Below are 20,174 nucleotides of genomic sequence, written 5' to 3' on the forward strand. Positions count from 1 at the left end.
GTTGTAGCGTTGCAAAGTACATGTTGGGATTTACTGTGATTAAGGTCAATCGATTATTGTGAACCTATAGTATAGTTTGCTTTTTCACAATCTGAACAGAATTTCTCCTTACCCTCAATAATGTTGTGAGGAATAATAATGACGCTATAATAAGCAGCACTTTTATAACCTTAGGAGAGACTTTTGTTTGATTAGGTGACTTCAGTAAGCTTCCCATTCCCAACCTACTTGAGAAAGATGTGCAATCTCACGAGCCAAAGCATTTCGACAGAAGACAATTATTCCAGTACCCGAGGCCAAGAATTAAAGTCATGAAATGATGATGTCACTCTACAGCCTTAAAGCCAGCATCCTCATATTAAAGCAGTGACAGGAGTCCCAGAAGAGACGGAGGGCTGTCAGCGCGAGTGGTGAGTGTGTGTCTGGGAGGAGCTCTTGCATGGCTGAACATGGTGACGCTGGATGTAGGGACACTCTGTCGACTCTGACAGCTGTGAAGAGCAAAGCTGCTTAACGGAGACCCTGTGAGAGAAGTCACTGAACCAGCAACCCTGCTGATTAACCCACTCATACAGGTGTAAGTGGAGTGCTAGCACAAACACACACAGCAACTGAAGAGAAATGTCAAGTGTGGTGCTGGAGAGGTTACTTATCATTCACAGCAGCTCAACCTCAGCGTTTTAAAAAGTACATTAAAAAAACTAACTACTTTAAAGTTTTCTTTTACACTTTAGTCACACTTATAATGTATCATTACCGAGTTATATTTAACATCAACCCAAGTGGCATATATTTTAAAGACCGCAAGTACATTTTTATAAGCTGTATATTAAAAATCCAAGTTTAGATGATTAGAAAAGTACATTACTTTATCACTGAAAAGTTTAGAATACACTGACCGGACACTTTATGGGGTACACCTTACCAATACTATTGACCTAATCCTTTGTGGCATAGATTTAACAAGATACTGGAAATATTCCTCAGAGATTTTAGTCCATATTTACATGATAGAATCACGCAGTTGCTACAGATTTGTCGGTTGCACATCCAGGGGAATCTCCCCTTCCACCACATCCCAAAGGTGCACTATTGGATTGAGTTCTGGTGACTGTGGAGGCCATTTGAGAACAGTGAACTTATTGTCATGTTTGAAAAATTATTCTGAGATGATTCACGCTTTATGACATGGAGCGTTATCCTGCTTAAAGTAAATATCAGAAAATTTGTACACTGTGGTCATAAAGAGATGGACATGGTCAGCAACAATACTCAGAAAGGCTGTGACGTCGACACAATGCTCAATTGGTACTAATGGGCCCAAAGTGTGCCAAAACAACACTATTACATCGCCACCAGCAGCCTGTACCTTTAATACAAAGAAGGATAGATCCATGCTTCCATGTTGTTGATGCCAAATTCTGACCCTACCATCCGAACCATCCTGAATGTTGCAGCAGAAATTGAGACTCATCCAACCAGACAATGTTTTATCAGTCTTCTATTGTCCAATTTTGGTGAGCCTGTGTGAAATGTAGCCTCAGTTTCTTGTTCTTAGCTTACAGGCGTGGCACCCGGTGTGGTCTTCTGCTTCTGTAGCCCATCCACCTCAAATGTTCGATGTGTTTGGCATTCAGAAATGCTCTTTTGCGTACCTCGGTTGTAACAAAGGTTTTTTTAAATTGTTTACTGTTGCCAGTCTGGTCATTCTTCTCTGACCTCTGGCATCAACAAGGCATTTGCACCCACAGAACTGCCGCTCATTAGATCTCAGGAGATCAGCAGTTTCTGAAATACTCAGACCAGCCTATCTGGCACCAACAACCGTGCCACGTTTAAAGTCACTTAAATTCCCTTTTTTCCCTACTCTGGTACACGGTTTGACCTACAGCAGATCGTCTTGACCATGTCTACATGCTTAAGTGCATTTCGTTTCTGCCATGTGACTGCCTGAAATTTGTGTTAACGAGCAGTTGGACAGGTGTACCTAATAAAGTGACCAGTGGGTGTATCAACAACAAAAATATTTCTAATGTTATACAATATATATATATATATATATTTTTTTTAAATAAATATATTTATACTGCATTTGTGTTGCTTTATTACAAGTCAAGGGCATTATGAGAGTCAAAATAAACATACAGGCAAAACTAAATTAAAATGCGTGACTTCTGATTATACTGTATACTAAGGGCTTATGAAATGAAACTATTAATCTAGCAAGAAAATGAACAAAAAATCACAACAATAATTCCACAGCCCTGCCAAGTAGTGCTTCATGACAGCTTCTTTTTCTGAGACATCACATCCAAACTGAATATTTATTTGTGAATTTAAGTGAAATCAAGAATCTACACTGTAAACAAAAAACGAAAATTTGCTGTTATATTATTCTGCAATTCATGTTTAAATTTTTCCCTCCATTTATTTATGCTTTTGAATTGCATTATGTGACCTTGATCTTTTTTCCAACAATTTTTAACCTTGAGAAGTCTCAACAGAGACTCAATGCCTTTAACAGAGATCGTAATTTCTAATTTAACGTAACCTCTTTGGTTTGTTTTATTTCTATGATAAAAAAAAAGCACAGTAAAATTAAAAGTTTCAATTAAATGTTTGTAAATGAATTAGATTTTTAAAAATACAAAAATACTGATGTAATAAGGACAATGCAGAAGACAGCGGTGCGCAAATCAAGCCAAACACAGGAGCAGCTTGACTAGTGTAACTTTATTCTGTTGTTTTTAACTGTAATAAGTGCATTATGAAATTAAAAAATTTAAACTGCATTAGGTTATATAAAGCAATGTTTTATAGTTATTTTTATAAACTAAATAAATCAGTAAATTATTCATGGCAAATTACTTAAATGGGTTTGGTATATTTACCCACCATACTCGATCAAGTTTGGTCTTTGGCTCTTCACTAGAAAAAGTTTGGCCACCACTGGCTTTAAGTGATATTGTCTGGGTTGCTGATGTAAATTACGGTGGAAAAACCTTGAAATAAACCGCCAGTACATTTTCTGTTAGATTGCAAATTAATTTCTCTATATATTATTTCTTCTACATATTTCAAACAACTGAAATGTCAATAAAAGTCCTTTTGTTAAACTGTACAGTTGAATGTTTAACATCAAAAGTCGAGGTCCCAAAGCAAAGATCAAGGTCCCATAATGCAACTCACAACTGTAAATTAATGGAAAACAAAAAAATATGGAAACTGTTTATTAACAAATATTTTTGCAGTGAAGAATGAGCACACGGAACTGCTATTTTGATGAAAAATTCAACATATACTTCAGTACATGTCCTCCATCAATGCTTTAAACCAAAAAAGCATGAATTCATGTGTCAGTTTGCAATCATCAATATGGGTCAGACTATTAAGAAAGTGCTCAAGACCATTTAGTAAATTTAAGGGTACTATTGCTGTAAATATTGTTCACTTTCTTGTATCATTTTGCTTCAGTGGATCTTTACTGTGATGATTTTGGTCAGTAAAAATCTGTCAGTAGATTTTTACTTGCATTATATAAATAAGACATTTAATCTAAAAATCTTCTACTTTGAAAAAAAAAAGCCACCTACATCCTGAACATCCTAAAAGTGAGTAAATTTAACAGCACTTCTTCAGTTTTGAGTGCACTCTCCCTTTAGGCAGCCTTTCAAGTCGTTTCAAACATTGATGAGTAAACAATAGTAGCTGAGACAATGTAACCATAATTTGTTTCCAATTGCCACTTGGTTTAACATTTTTACAAAGCAACAGCATTCATACATTTTAAGCACCTCCTAAAACATTCATTATAAAATAAAATATGCAAAATTCAGCTAAAAAGCTAAACAAATCAAGTCTCAAGAGTAAATACTTTAGTAATTTAGTTGGATATGTACTACTACTTTTGGATAATTACTCCACAGCACTGCTAAACTGCCATATGGGAAACTTCCTAAGTGATGTGCGGAGAAGACCAAACAGACTGATGGTTATTTTATTGTGACAGATTTCCTTCTGCTATGATCTAATTGAAACTGATGACTCCATTTGACAGCACTAGAAGAATCATAAACACTGCAACAAAACTCTATTTCCCCCTTTTAAAGCAACATTTATCAGTCAACACTAAAAAGTCGAGATTTCCTGTTTGAGCACCATCATCCAGAGCTCAAAATGTTCATGCTGAGAGCTAGCAAATAATACTCACAAGCAGGTGAAGACTGCAGTGTTGGTTAGTAAAAAATAAATATATACACACTGCCTGTCCAAAAAAACGATAAAGTCACACTCTAACATTTTGTTGGACCTCCTTTGGCTTTGATTATGAATTACTTATTATGAATTTGAGTATCTGCCATTGCATCGTTTCACTATTTTTCTGCAACGTCAACAACATTTATTCTCATCCAGAGTTGGATTATTTTTTCACCAATAGCTGATAGTCTTCTCCAGCACATCCCAAAGATTCTCGTTAGGGTTAAGTCTTATGAATTCAGGCATTTTCTTCTTTAACTATATGTCTGTGTCATCCGGGGGAAAAAAATCCATTGATGGAACAACCTGGTCTTCAGCATATTCAGGTAGTCATCTGACTTCATTCTTTGGGCACTTATCATTGCTGAATGTTGACCTGATCAACTGCTGGATCTCCAGACCACAGAACTGCACCCAGAGGCTTTTATGGTAGCCACTAAACATGATGGGTGCATCACTTCATCTGCCTCTCTTCTTACCCTGAAGCAACCGTCACTCTGGAACAGGGTAAATCTAGACTCATCTGACCGCTAGACCCATTTCCAAGTCCCTTAAAGTCCAATCTTAAAGTTTTCTACTAAATTGAAGTCTTTTTTTCCAATTAGCCTCACTGGAAAGTGGTTTCCTTAAGGCTACACAGCTGTTTTGTCTCAATCTTTTGAGTTCCCTTCACTTTGTGTTTGGGGAAATGCTCATAATTTCATAATTAAACATAGCCTACTGAGTTCTACTGTTATTTTTTATGATTTTATTTCACTATAAGTTTGAATCTTTCTAAATTATAATCCATTTTTTTTTTTTTACTTCAGCAATCTCCTTTAATGTTTTCTTTGCTTGACGCATGCCAATAATTCGCCCCTACTAAAACAGATTAACATCTTCTCCACAATCCAGGATGATCATGACTGTTTAAGAAATGACAAGCTGCTCTCTGCATCAATTAGGGTGAAATAACTTGTTAGCAGCTGAAGCACAATCATCCATGTAGGGCTGGGCCAATAAACGGTATTATATTGAATCATGATAAAAAATTTGTCAATAACATTGATACGATCTGTTTTTACTCTATATTGATCAAAGAGCTAATCACACAGCAGAAATGAGTAACAATGGCAATGTAAAAGTGTGTTGATATTAGAGTGTGTTAATATGTATCGCCCAAAAATATGTTATGCCATTTAGTAATTTTCTAATACTCTAATTTTTGTGGCTTTAGTGATTGTTCTTTTAAATCTGGAAGCATTAACAATGTACAGTGCATCCAGAAAGTATTCATAGTGCTTCACTTTTTCCACTTTTTTATGTTACAGCCTTATTCAAAAATGAATCAAAAAATTATTTTATTTCCTCAAATTCTACACACAATACCCCATAATGACAATGTGAAAAAATTTATTAAAATTAAAAACCTGAAAAATCACATGTACATAAGTATTCACAGCCTTTGCTCAATACTTTGTTGATGCATCTTTGGCAGCAATTACAGCCTCAAGTCTTTTTGAATATGATGCCACAAGCTTTGCACACCTGTCTTTGGAAATTTTTCCCCATTCCTCTTTGCAGTACCTTTTAAGCAGAACCTTTTGCCTTTTGGTAAATTCCAGACGGACAGTGGCTTCCGTCTGGCCACTCTACCATACTGGCCTGATTGGTGGATTGCTGCACAAATGGTTGTCCTTTTGTAAGGTTCTCTTCTCTCCACAGAAGAACGCTGGAGCTCAGACAGAGTGACTATCGGGTTATTGATCACCTCCCTGATTAAGGCCCTTCTCCACCGATCACTCAGCTTATATGGTCGGCCAGCCTTAGGAATAGTCATGGTGGGTCCAAACATCTTTCACTAACGGATGATGGAGGTCACTGTGCTCACTGGAACTTTCGAAGCAGCAGAAATTTTTCTTTAACCTTCCCCAGCTTTGTGCCTTGATACAATCCTGTCTCGAAGGTCTACTGACAATTCCTTTGTCGTCATGCTTGGTTTGTGCTCTGACATGCACTGTCAACCCTGAGACCTTATATAGACAGGTGTATGCCTTTTTAAATCATGTCTAATCAACTGATTTTACCGCAGGTGAACTCCAATTAAGCTGCTGAAACATCTCAAGAATGATCAGTAAAATTTAAATCTTCGAGACAAAGGCTGTCAATACTTATGTACAAGTGATTTTTTCAGTTATTTAGTTTTTTATATATATTTCAAAAAATATTTTTTTACATTGTCATTATGGGGTATTGTGTGTAGAATTTTGCAGAAATAAATGAAGTTAATCGATTTTGGAGTAAAGCTGTAACATAAAAAATGTGGAAAACTTGAAGCACTATGAATACTTTTCGGATGCACTGTACGATGCCAACAGTCAGTCGGCGAGTAAACAAATAAATAAAAATACATAGGCATGTGCGTATAGACATATAACGTAATGCTGTACAGTAACGTTTCATTTGTTTGTTTCAGTTGTCTTCATTTTAATCGTTTCGTGATGATTGTGATGATTCGATGGTGTGGTTTATCTGCCTGCCTGATTCCCACTGAACTGGGCAGGTTGTGTGACATTTGATTCGGGGGAAGTTCTGGGGGCGGGGTTTGTGTGATTCGCTGCAAGCTTCTAGCCCGACAGAGGAAGCGTGACATGATTTTGGCCTTACTGTTCATGCTCCCGGGCTAATGGCACGGACCGGCCCGATAAAAGCCCTGGCTCTAACTGGCTCGGCAGTAGAAACGCAGCTAATGGGAATCTAAAAGTGTGCTGATATTAGAGCTGTACTGATTTTTCGCCAACTGAAAATGCATCTGCCCAAAATATGTTAAGCCATTTAATAATTTTCTAATTTTTGTGTCTTTAGTCATTGTTGCAGTACTCTTTTAAATCTAGAAGCATTAACAATATATCGAAAATAATTTAAAGATTGTATTTGTCGCCATATCGCCCATCCCTACATCCATGTAGTAATTATCCAAAAGGAGGCCTATTTGCTTATAGGTAAATTCAGGTGATGATTTAGTTTTTTTTTTTTTTTTTTTTTGGACGGGCAGTGTATATATATATACTTTAATATATTGTATATTTTGCAGCAAATGGAAATTTGGTTTCTATTTTATCTGTTATAGCACAAACAGAGATAGGATATAAGGTTGAGATAGAAAAACTCTTTTAACAGACTCTATGTTCTTGTTTTCAAGGATGTTTTCTCAATAATGAGTTTGATGATTCTTTGATGGTTTGGAGATAAAATAGATCATTCTCAGACCACTAGATATGACATTGATCCTTTTTTGAATGTGCATTTATGGTGAAGTTTGTGCTCACCATTCAAGCTAAATAAACGAATAAATAATAGATCTGTTAGAAAGTAAGTTTATCCACAAATGTTATTCAAAAGCCTCACAGTTTATCATTTATGTAGAACAAAAAAGCTATGCCAATGTTTAATATTTACATATTTATCCATTTGTTTAAAGTCTGATCAACAAACACCCACAAGAACCCTACACCCCCTCCCCCTCCCAAAAACCTCTAAATCTACAAACATAACCACATGCTAGTTCTCTATTTAATCCAAGAGTTAATTCATGTATGAAGTATTTAGGTTAATATGAACACTAAGAATTAGCCCATTGTTTACTGTGACTTTCTAAGGGTAATCTGCTATATCTAGGTTGTGGTGAGATTAGGGGAACAGGACGTGACTGTGGGTGAGTGTGGTTAGATTGAATGAAGTGGAAAACTGGATAAAAAAGGTTTCTTAATAGGTCTTACATCTCTGTGAAGAACCAAACACCTGTGGTAGCATCTCTAAAATGGAGATGAAGCACAAACAAGAGGTTTTGGATGACAACACGCTCCTCTTAGCACCTTGTTAGCATGTGTAATAAACAGTAGAACAACCTTTTATTTTATTATACACAAAGTAGGAACAGGTGACAATTCTTTGTCCACTTTCATTAACTAAATGAAATATGACTCCCGAGTGCTGCACCGCAGGCGACTCGTGTTTCTGTTTACCTGCTTTTGTAGGCGCACCAGTTGGCCACAGTAAAAATGATTCATGGCATTTATGTAACGCTGTCTGGCAGTACCTTGTTCTTTGTTTGTTGTTCTGTCGCCGCTCGAGACCATACGGGCTCTTTTCAGATGGAAATCTCCATATAAAAATATCTGTGATTTATGTGTGTTTCGTGAATGGTAACCAGGGATGCAACACGGCGTGGAGTCTTTCTTTGTTTGCTTTAACCCGTTGATGCTGTTTGAGATGTGGATTTTATTATTTAAATATAATCTGCATGTGTGTGTGTACCTGCGCAAGATGGGATCCATCTGGGCTTCATCCTGGATGAGTTCTGCCTCGTTCTGAGCGATCCTCATGGCCAACTCTCTGTCCCTCCTCTCCTGCTCCAGAATGGTCTGTCTCTGAGTCTCTTCCTCCCGGTCCAATGCCAGCTGCATCTCAAGTTCGGCCTGGAATAAGCATACATCACCACAAATCAATAATACACGCACACACAATTCCTGACACCTTCGGCGGTTTCCACACCTGTGTCTTCGTTCAGTTCCAACTGGATGGCACCAAACTGAGACACGGGCGCACAAATGGATGTCGGTGGGGGTGCTGAGAGTAATGACCACAGATTTGAGCTCAGAGCATTGAACTGTGAGAGGCCAAAGAAGAATTTGAATGAGGCTGACACCATCCCTGTTTAAAAAGACTTTCGGATGCTTGTTTGCTGGTGTCTTCAAGCAAAACCTTCTTTGTGGACCACTTTCAAAGAATTTGTCATCGTCACCAGTTTTGCTGGTGAGCATCCAGCTTGACCAAAATTAAAATGAGGACAAACCAGTCTAACCAAGAATAGAAAAATAATAGGGATGTCCCAATTGGGTTTTTGTGCCTGAGTCATTTGATTTTGAGTATCTACCGATAGTGAAACCCAATCCGATACTTCTATAATACATTTTAAAAAAAGAATAAAGAGTGAAGAAACAGATAAAGGATGTTCCTTATTTTTTATTTAATCCACCCTATTTTAACATTTAAAAACTCTGTTAACAAATAGTATGTCTGTGAAGTTTGAACAATCAACTATTAAGTAACATCAATTCTTCACTTTTGGACTTTAGTGCAACAGTAAATATAAAAAAATATAATATAAAAAAAACGATTAGCACCCCAGCTTAAAATACCCAGCAGGCAATCCCAAGTTTATTTATCTCACAGTTTGCTAAGGCAATGTTGTCATCATCAACTTTTTAATAGACTGATTTCACCAACCGCCATTTTTAAAAGCGAAATTGAGGCTCTGGTGGGTAGAAACCCGGAGGAATCGTTGAGAGTTACATAGATACGTTGTGCAGCTGGCTGTATATCTTATCAGCGAAAAGAAAGTGACACAAATTTAGAATTTCACTTCCTTTCGAGTGACCCGAAGGTCCATTCTGAATGAATGGTAAAAATAAAACAGACATTAGAGTTCATTTTCAGAGTTAAGGGGAAATGGCATTAGTTAGCTAATGGTTTCTTTCCCAAACAAACAAATAGGCTAATTAATGATAAGCTGCTTTAAAACTTCAAATGTTCAACAACCTTACAGTTTTATATGTCTTAACAATAAAAATGAAAAAAAAAAAAACGTACCTTGGTCAGGATCGAACACAGATCCGACAGCGTCGAAGTGCAACGTGCTGACCACTAGACCACAATGGCACTATTAAACTGAGTGGCCGGAATGATATTTACATGAGCACTACCCTGCAGGCTACATTTTGCTCATAGGCCTGCGAGACAATAAATAAGAAGAGCGGAGCTGCGGCAAAATAATGGATAAAAATAGTGAGGCTCTGGTTAAATAAATAAATAAATGAAAAAAAAGTGCGACTGCTGCTTTCTCCGTTCACCATGCTGGAGAGGAACAGTCTGCGCAAATGTAACTCAGAGTGATTGTCATCGATTACAGCTCTCATCTGATTGGCTGAAAGGTACGAGTTGCCCTGCCTCTGGCAGGAGAGTCTCAAAAATACACACACACGTATCCAGGGGGAGTCGTACGTGAAAGAGGATTTGCACATTCTCATTCAGGATGAACTCGCAAGTTTTAAACATTCAAAACTTTTTGTACACTGTTATACATCTGCAAATAGTGTTACGCATTTGTTAAACGTATTTTATGAAAATGTATTTTTATTTTGTGCACGTGAAACTTTTTTGTGAATATAAATAAATATTTTACGCACGTGAATTTGATTTTATGCACGTGAATTTGGCTACGCTTGTGTACATCGTGTCTTTTGCGTGAATTATTATTGAGTCTAATCTGTCTCCATAGTTCACAGCTGTTCCAGCATTAGCTCATGACTAATCATCAGACGATTCCTAACTCACTATAAATATTATAGTTTTCTTATCTCAATATCTTCGTCTTGAAGAACGATCTCAATATCGCAATGTCAGATTTTTCCAGTATCGTGAAGCCCTATTACATAGTATCTGCTTTTCCTACTAAGGGGGTCAATGGTTACCGATTTTCAGCTTTTGATGGTTAAAGAATTTCAGCTTTCTTTAAAATATCTTATTTTGTGTTCAACAGAAGAAATTTTAAGAACTTTGCATATAAATCAATTACTTAATTTTTAGGCAGTGCTCACTTTTTTTAAGTCAACTAATCGTTGTAGAAGCACTTAGTTTACTTATATTTTATGTAAAGCCAACCAATCGCATTTTACAGAATAAAAAAAAAAGATCTCAGCAAGGCTGGGGGTTGTTTTTCTGTTAAAATATGGACAGGACATACTGAAGGACTGCTTATTTTTTCTAAATTACTTTTAGTTTACATCACTGGCATGAAATACGATGTTCTACATGTTGGAAGTGGAAGAACATTCTCATTCTAAAAAAATATCCCCAAAAAAAGAATATTTTACTGGTTTCCAGAAAGCGAAAGATCATTTTAAAAGCAAACACTTGCTAAAACCTGATTTTGCTGACTTTCAGGAAGGCAGCGAGAAGCTTTTTGGTCATAACATTTCTCAACATGAGAGCATGTTTAAAGCAGGCTACAGAATTCCCTCAATCTCCTCATGCAGTGGCGTCTGGTACATCTGAGGGAAGAGAGATTAGCAGGGTGGCCCTGCCCCAGACACACCGCAACCCATCTAAAGCACTGCCCACTGAAAGGATATTAAGCCATTACGCTCCTGCTGAGTGCTAAGGTCTGATTAGCTGTATAATCGAGGCTGTACTGCAGCCAGCCGGTCAGGGATTCTACGTCTAGACTGTGTAAAATGAAAAATAAATAAAAAAAACTAATGAAATGGACAGCATGGTTTTAAATGTGTAAGGACAGTCTGGGACATAGTCCAGCCGCATGGTCCAAAAGCACAGGTCACAACAGAGCAAAGGAGCGACTGAAGTGCGAAGCTTTTTCATCACAAAAACCTCACAGAAAGAAGAATGAAGCAGGCGCTATTCTGGAAAAAGCCAGACTGAAGTTGAATACCCTTATATACAAAGACATATACAAAGACACAGATATTGAGGGTTATTTCACACACTGGTCATGATAAATCTGTGCTATGAATCAAACTGCTAAAAGCAGGAGAGATGTGGTGGAAAACAGAGTGATGTATTATGGCCGAAAATAACTGTGATAAAGATTTTATAAACAGGGTGACAGCAGTCTCTGAGTGAATAGCAAATGTTTTCTGTTGCAAAAGGTCTTCAATTTATTCAAGGACTTAAAGATAGCTTTGAAGCTAAAAGAAAGATTTGTTGTTTTTAAGCCAAGGTAAAAGAATAAATTTAACTGAGCAAGGCCAAAAAAAGGTCAACGAAATTAACAAGACTGCATCGCAAATTTAAGATAAGGGGCCAAAAAACAGTTCTGCACAATTAAACGAAAACTTTCCAGATCAAAGAATAATGTGAAAAGTAATTACATTTCTGTCCATGTTGCATCAAATTACTTTTCACACTATTTTTTTTCTTGCAGCTTTGAACATTACGACCATACACTGTAAAGAAACAGCATGTTTTCAGAAGAGCTTAGAGGCAGGAAAACATCTTTTAATTTGGCTCTAGTCATTCGATTATATAAAGAGAGAGCAAACCAATGAGCTTCACTTGATTACTTCACTCACGCTTGATTATCACAAAGGTTTCAAATTTTACTGAATAAATTACATAAATGGGCAATCAGAGGTATTAATATTAGTCACATGAGTGTAAAATCACAGTCAAAAAGCAGAAAACTCAAAACACTATCTTTGACAATCCACATCTTTGTAATACGACGTCCCAGGCAGTGTATGATTGGTTACAAACTTTCCTAATGAGATTACAACAATGACATATTTTAAGTTTTAAGTTTGCTGTATTGTATTTAAGTGTGGTTTATTTATACACTAATTTCGAGAGGATCGCGTGCTTATCATCAACACGGCTGGCACCTTATTAACTCCGTAATCTGCCCTATTAGATGATTACGAAAGCATTTTAAATAAGCAGAGTTTTTCACTCCAGTTATCTTTTTCTTGAAGCTCCCCCCCTTCCACCCCTACTTCCCACCCTTTTTTTCCGATAGGGCGACACAGTGGTCCAGTGGCTAGCACTGTTGCCTCACAGCAAGAACATCGCTGGTCCAACCTCGGTCGGTTGGCGTTTATGTGTGTAGTTTCCATGTTCTCCCCCTGTTCGCATGGGTTTCCCCCGGGTTCCTCCCACCATCCAGAGACATACACCATAGCCAATCGACTAAACCAAATTATCACCCAAGACAACCTTAGTTTACACTTCTCACACGACGACAAGCAGGGGAGTTCTCGAGATCTACCTGAGATCGAACTCCCCTCTGGGAGGGAACCCCGGGCTCGAGGATAGTACAAGCTCAGGGCTTCCTCCTGGGACAGCATGCCAATTACGCTTTATTTATTATCAGCTAAGTGTGAACTCTTGAAAATGTATTTGACTGAAAATGACACCATCATTATATACTGTAGCTCTCATCTGATTTCAGCACTCCCTGAAGTGGCATAAAGTAATGAAATGACTATGATTGACCGTGAAGGTCATCAGTTCACTGAACTCACCGCTATTTACTGAGTGTAACCACAGATACTGGGACACTAGAGCGTTTTAGAGCAGCGATTCATCAGCCGATCGCTTGTATGTCAGCTTATAGACAAACCAGCTAATCAACATGACTAAAATGCTCCAGTGTCCAGTGTCCAGAGTTCAGTGAACTGACGACCTTAACGGCCAATCACAGTCATTTCTGTTGAGTGAATAAAAAGAAGGGTAAATCAGCACTGTTTAAGAACATGCTCAGTAGCACTTAAATGTTAGCGGGAAATGGACATTTTTAAAACGTCAATATCGAGTGGTACCGAATTCCAGTATCGTGACACTAGAAGGACGCGGTGCTGGATTAGCATCTATGTTAATCCTGTAACATCATTCCTATTTGAGAATGTAATCCATACCTAATATCTACTCTTAAACCTAACCCTAACTTTATAGTATTTTTAAAATCAGATAACAATTATGTAGAAACACATAAGGTGTTAGCTGTAAGCCTAAACTTAACATATACTGTAAATATATCCCTTAAATGTGATTGGCTGAAAGGAATGTTGTTCCTGGATCAACATACTGTAGATGTTAATCCAGGACTATGTCCTACTTGGTAAAATCCCAGTAACTATAAATTGTATTGCCTTCCTTTCACTTCAGAATGATATGACATGGTGCATAAGTGCTTATATAAACACATTGAACACTGATATTCAGCTTTTAAATGTGTTAGATGCCACATTACAAACATGTTGTGCAAAAACACATATCAACAGCTGAATATCAGTGTTTAATGTGTTTGTATAAGCACTTATGCACCATGTCATATCACTCAGCTCCTGCTGTGATTTTTCTGGAGTGAAAGGATGGCAATAAACTTTATAAACCTCATCTTTATCTAGAGGTTGATATTACTCCCAGCCTGTTTTATCATATCCATTATACATAGTTTCAAATTACAATCTAAATACATATTTTTGTCAAGTACAATTACAATTTAGCCTATATTTCATTCACAACATAACTCCAGATCAACCTTTAATTTAATGTCTTTCCTTCTAAAATACTACCCTCTACCCAATTTGTTTGTGACAACTTCAGTATGACTATTTTGCATGTGTGTATTTCAAAGAACATCACACTCTTGGTGTGTGTGTGAGAGAGCAAAAGGCACCAACCAGTGGAGCGTCAGAGCAGGGCTCATTAATATTCACAACAATTCCAAATATGGCCCCTACCAAGCTTTTCACAATATGGGTAATTCCTGTGGTTATAAATGAGCATATAAGAGCCATTTATGGAGAGTTGTTACCCCTACCTAAACCACAAACCTACATATGCAGGTAGATTGCAGAGAACAATTTAACATAATGAATGAATGCACTCTATTGCCCATTTAAAAGGCATGCAAAATCATCACACACCAGAATTAGCACTGTATCACATCAAATCCTGCCACACTACATCAAATTAAACCTATTGCTTTCTATAAACAACCACTAAGCATCTACCCACAGCAACCAGCAACTACTCCAAATGTTTTAGACCAGGGGTCTCAAACTCGCGGCCCGCGGGCCATTTGCGGCCCTCAGTGCAATATTTTGTGGCCCGCGCCGACCGCTGTACACTGACAAAATCAGCGGAGCGGGGAGAGAGAGCGCTCCCCGCTCAGTTGATTCTATCCGTACACAGCGGTCACTGGCATTCCCCGCCCACCGTGTAAACAAAGGGGCGGGGATGCCGGTGACGTCACCACGTGTTAGGAAGTGTTAGGAGGGAACTCGCGCCGGCCAGAACCAAGGTAAGCTGTTCCCGCCCCTGCCTGACACTTAGCTACCTATCTGCAGCCTGCCATCTACCTAGCTACAGCCTGCATCTTATATATATTATAGGTAGATACAGACTGGTACAGACTGATGTGACTGGAGTGGGGTTGGGGTGTTTTATTTATACATATATACGCCTTTTTTAGGTGAGGGAATGGAAGTTTTGAGTGAGTTCCCCCAAGCCATACTGAGGGTCTCAACTGCTTTTGCTCTAAAGCCAAATGTGGTTCAGATTTGTGAGAAGAAGCGCTGTCAAGTCTCTGGCAGCAAGGAGTAGGCAAAAGATGCCATGTTCAGAAGAACTGTTCATAATCTTCACTCGATGTTCTATTAATGTTCAGGACACTTCATGTTCAGAAGAAATAATTAAAACTGTTAATAATGACATTTGAGGACTTTTTTTTTTGTGAAATCCCTTATGCGGCCCAGCCTCACCCAGACTTTGCCTCCTGCGGCCCCCAGGTCAATTGAGTTTGAGACCCCTGTTTTAGACTGTCATTTTGAATGAAAAGAAACACATATGGTGCAAATGTCATGTAAGTGTAGTTAATAACGTCTACACAACATCATTTCTATGTACTGGACAAAGCATTAACATTACATTAGCACACCATCTGTAAGCAGTGCAGCACTGTAATGTACCTCATCCTAATCAACAGGCTTGGCACCAATGCAAAAGTATGCCTTGTTGTTAAAATTAATGTTCTGTGCTCTCTGCTTAGAAGTTGTTCCTTCGTTGTGTTTAAATTGCATCTTTTCTATCTCGTTTTACATTTGAACAACTAAATGAATGCTAGGTATAACAATTTAACTGACTATTATTGAATAATAGGAACCATTTTTTATTATTTTTTGTCTCTTTTCTTTTAATCTAACGATTATTTGTATTGGTCATGTAAGGGTCATATATTAACTGAACTTCTAATGTTGTGTGTGAGTGCTGTGCATACTAATTAGCATTTTTGCAGAAGTAGATAGATGCGGGTCCAAAATTAAATTCAGCTCTGCAGAAACTTCCTGTCTGAGGAGAGGTGTTAAAACTGAACACAGAACACAGAAAGATGTATACTTTGTTGTTGGGCAGAGAATTCATAGAAAAAGAGGAAGTATGCCGAAGGGGCGGCCAATGGAGGACTGAACAATGACTGACAAGTGACGTTACACCAAAACTCCACCTGTTAAGATCGGTGGTGTATATATGCTGAAGTCAGGAAATGTATGTTAGTTGCGAACTTCTTGAATGTAATTCATGTATTGCATTGGGGTAATGTAACCCAGAGCTCTGTCATCGAATTATTCATTTGTATCCAATAAATTACTAATATTTTTGACATTGAAGAAAAACCTCTCCTGACCTTTTCTCTTGAACACGCATGGAATAGAGATAGATATTCCAACACTATGTACTCACTATAAACTAATTAATACTCTAATGATGCTGCTGAAGTTAAGAAAATCAAGGATATAGCCACGCAAACAAGTGGCTTTCACTGAATGTTTTCCAGCTGCCTTAAGAACAATTTGTGCATATCATCAATTGGTGTTTAACATCACTGAGCAGCACATTTTACTGTTAACATTTTAGAGTATTCTGAATCATTTAAGCAGTTGGATACATTTACATACATTTGTGATTCAACACGCACACACACACACACACACACACACACACACACACACTTAACTGAACATGACACGAAGGGTGCCTCAGAATAGCAAAAAACAAGAGAAATGAAAGACTGGTAGTAGAAAAGGTCACAGTAGCAATTATTCTTACAATAGAACTAGAATATACAGTGAGATAGACTCTAAAGAAATGGCAGAATTATCTTCTCAATAATTAAAGTGCAGAATATTGAATAAATGTTTGGCTTTGTTGAACTAATCAGCAAAATATAATGTGCGTAGCAAAAGGTTTTATTAATGTAGTGGGTTTTAATTAAAAAATGTATTTAAAATGTTTAATTTGTATATATACAAGAGAGAGAGAGAGAGAGAGAGAGAGAGAGCGAGAGAAACAGAGAGTCTTAACATTTGTCTTTATTTCATATATACTTAAATATATCCTTAAGACTTGACTATATATATATATATATATGTATATATATATATATATATATATATATATATATATATATATATATATATATATATATATATGTGTGTGTGTGTGTGTGTGTGTGTGTGTGTGTGTGTGTATATACTTATTTATTTATTGATATGTCCTAGTAAGGTGTACCTAATAAAGTGGCAAGCATTTTCTCTAAATTGCTTTTTTTTTCCTGCATTGAGCCATGAATCTTCATTCACTCTACTCTAGCTCATTTTGCAGTTCTGTTCATAACTGTATGATGATGTCCTGTCATCAAGCAAATTATAAGCCCTCTTGTGAAATTATTATCTTTCAAATATTTGCTGTTTATTGTAGAGAAGATTTTTCAACACATTTGCAAAAAAAACAGATTCAATAACTCATTTCCAACAACTAATTTCTTTTGTCTTTGCCATGAAGACAGTACAGAATATTTTTCAAGTTATTTTACAAGATACTAGCAATTCAGCGTACCTTATTAGGTTAACTATAGGCAAGTTAGGTTAATTAGGCAAGTTAATGAGTAATATCCTAGTTTGTTCTGTAGCCAACATATACTATCTGAAGGGGGCTAATAATATTGACCCCCTTATTTCATTCTTTCGTTTTCTTTTCGGCTTAGTCCCTTTAATTATCCGGGGTCGCCACAGTAAAATGAATCGCCAACTTATCCAGCATATGTTTTACGCAGTGGATGCCCTTCCAGCAGCAGCTCATCACTGGGAAACACCCATACACACTCATTCTCACACACACTCACACACTACGGACAATTTAGCTTCAATTCACCTATACCGCATGTCTCTGGACTTGTGGAGGAAACCGGAGCACCTGCAGAAAACACAGGTAGAAACGCCAACTGACCCAGCTGGGGCTTGAACTAGCAACCCTCTGGCTGTGAAGCGATTATGCTACCTACTGCGCCACCGCAGTTTGCTGTTATTACAGCCAAACTAAGAGTAATAACTTTCTCTAGAAGAAACAATATATATATATATATATATATATATATATATATATATATATATATATATATATATATATATATATATATATATATATATATATATATATATATATATATATAAATAAAAGGTTGATTGCACGACAAATAAGTCATAAGTAGAATATAACAAGGAGAAAGTAATATTTCAATGTTTACCTGCTCTTTTGTCTATGAAGGCTTTTTTGTCTCTTTGCTCAGCTCACCTCTTCATGTCTTCAAATGTCAGGGGTTCATTCACGTTACACTGACAGTCACATATAATCAATGCACAGTCTAAGCCGATAGGAGCCATGATCATTCGTTCATCACGTGAGAGAATGACTCAAACCCGAGGACTCGAGAGATGAACAGTTCAATTCTTTTTAATCACTCCCTGAGAGGACTCGTAGTTCCAGAGTCATATTGAAGATTCGTTCAAAAAAAAAAAATGAATGAATGAATGAATGAATGATGACAGTAAATATTTTACTAGATGTTTTTCAAGACACTTCTATACAGCTAAAAGTGACATTTAAAGGCTTAACTAGGTTATTAGGTTAACTAGGCAGGTTAGGGTAATTAGGCAAGCAATTGTATAATGATGGTTTGTTCTGTAGATTATCGAATAAAATATATCTTAAAGGGACTAATAATTTTGACCTTAAAATATTTTTTTAAATACATAAAAACTTTCATTTTAGCCAAAATAAAACAAATAAGACTTTCTCCAGAAAAATAAAAATATTATCAAACATACTGTGAACATTTTCTTGCTGTTAAACATCATTTAGGAAATATAAAAAAAAAAAAAATTAAAGGGGGGCTAATAATTCTGACTTCAACTGTATATAGAATATACTGTGAAACTTCCCTTACTCTCTTAACCATCACATGGTTCACAGCGGGGCACAGCCTACCCAATAACTGTCACATTATTTACAGTAATTGCTGTTGCTTTGATTCCTTCTATTGTCCTTATTTTAAAAATCGTTCTGGATAAAAAGAGTCTGCCAAACAACTCAATGTATTGCAAACTAAAACAATTATAGTAACAACTGTCATACATAAAGTGAAATTAAAAAAAAGCAACAAGACAGTGAGAATTATTAGCGACAGAACAGAACAGAACAGAACATTAAAGCCAATAATCATGCGCAACAGTTCTCGGGTCACCATGGGCTACAAAGCGTCTCTGCAGGGCGAGTTGTCTACAGGGAGCAGCGTAAGAAAAGTCAGCCAAGCCCCCAAACACAGCATCGCCATTGGGAGAGAAAGAGAGAGAGGACAGAGGACTTTGACTCCGCAGACGCAGCATAATCCAGCCCCAGGAGGTAAGCAGGGGCTGATGAATAAACCCACAGGCCGCTGTGGCAGCTCAATACAGTCATGATTATGCCTGCAGAACAGCCAGTCCCGACCGGCTCTGAACATGCCAGCGTGAGACGGAGTGGGCATTTGCTTTTGCCGAAGGAGTCAGCGGAGGAGAGGGATCAATACACAGAGGGAGCGCGCGCACACAACACATACACACCTGCAGGACTCGCTCTTCCTCTTCTCTTTTCTTCCTCTCCTCTTCCTCCTGCTTCCTCTTCTGCTCCATCTCAGATTTCCTGAAGAGAGAGAGAGAGAGAGAGAGAGAGAGAGAGCGGTTAATGAGTTTACTCTTGATCAATGGCCCGCAGGAAGGGGACGCCAAAAACACCCACAGGTGGATTCACAATTGTCACAAAGAGAAGCGTGGACTGAATGTAGTGTTTGCCGTGCCCTTCAATGGCAGGTGAAATTGAATAGTGCGCTGGGGAGCATTGTTGAGGAGCGCTGTTACCAAAATGTTAGAATTTTCATATCAAAAGAACTATATATTTATATACATCTCACAAACAACTCCTTTGCATCTAGTTGTTGTTGATGTTGAATTCAGGTGATGACATGTTGATGCTTGCCAAACATGAGA

The 20,174-nt window shown here is 37.4% G+C and overlaps 1 protein-coding gene across 3 annotated transcripts in view; it reads right to left on the reverse strand.

Moving 5' to 3' along the window:
* myo6b (myosin VIb) overlaps positions 1-20,174 on the reverse strand; it is a 154,847-nt gene that overhangs the window by 19,347 nt on the left and 115,326 nt on the right. For 2 of the 3 annotated variants that reach the window (XM_087288953.1, NM_001004110.1), the window contains 3 exon segments: positions 19,752-19,830; positions 8,554-8,714; positions 8,016-8,051 (listed from right to left, as the gene is read on the reverse strand). In XM_087288953.1, coding sequence (XP_087145079.1) covers positions 8,016-8,051; positions 8,554-8,714; positions 19,752-19,830 — 276 coding nt within the window. 3 annotated transcript variants of the gene reach the window in all.

The sequence above is a fragment of the Danio rerio genome, chromosome 17 (assembly GCF_052040795.2).
Source record: "Danio rerio strain M-AB ecotype USA chromosome 17, GRCz13ab, whole genome shotgun sequence".
Lineage (NCBI taxonomy): Eukaryota > Metazoa > Chordata > Actinopteri > Cypriniformes > Danionidae > Danio > Danio rerio.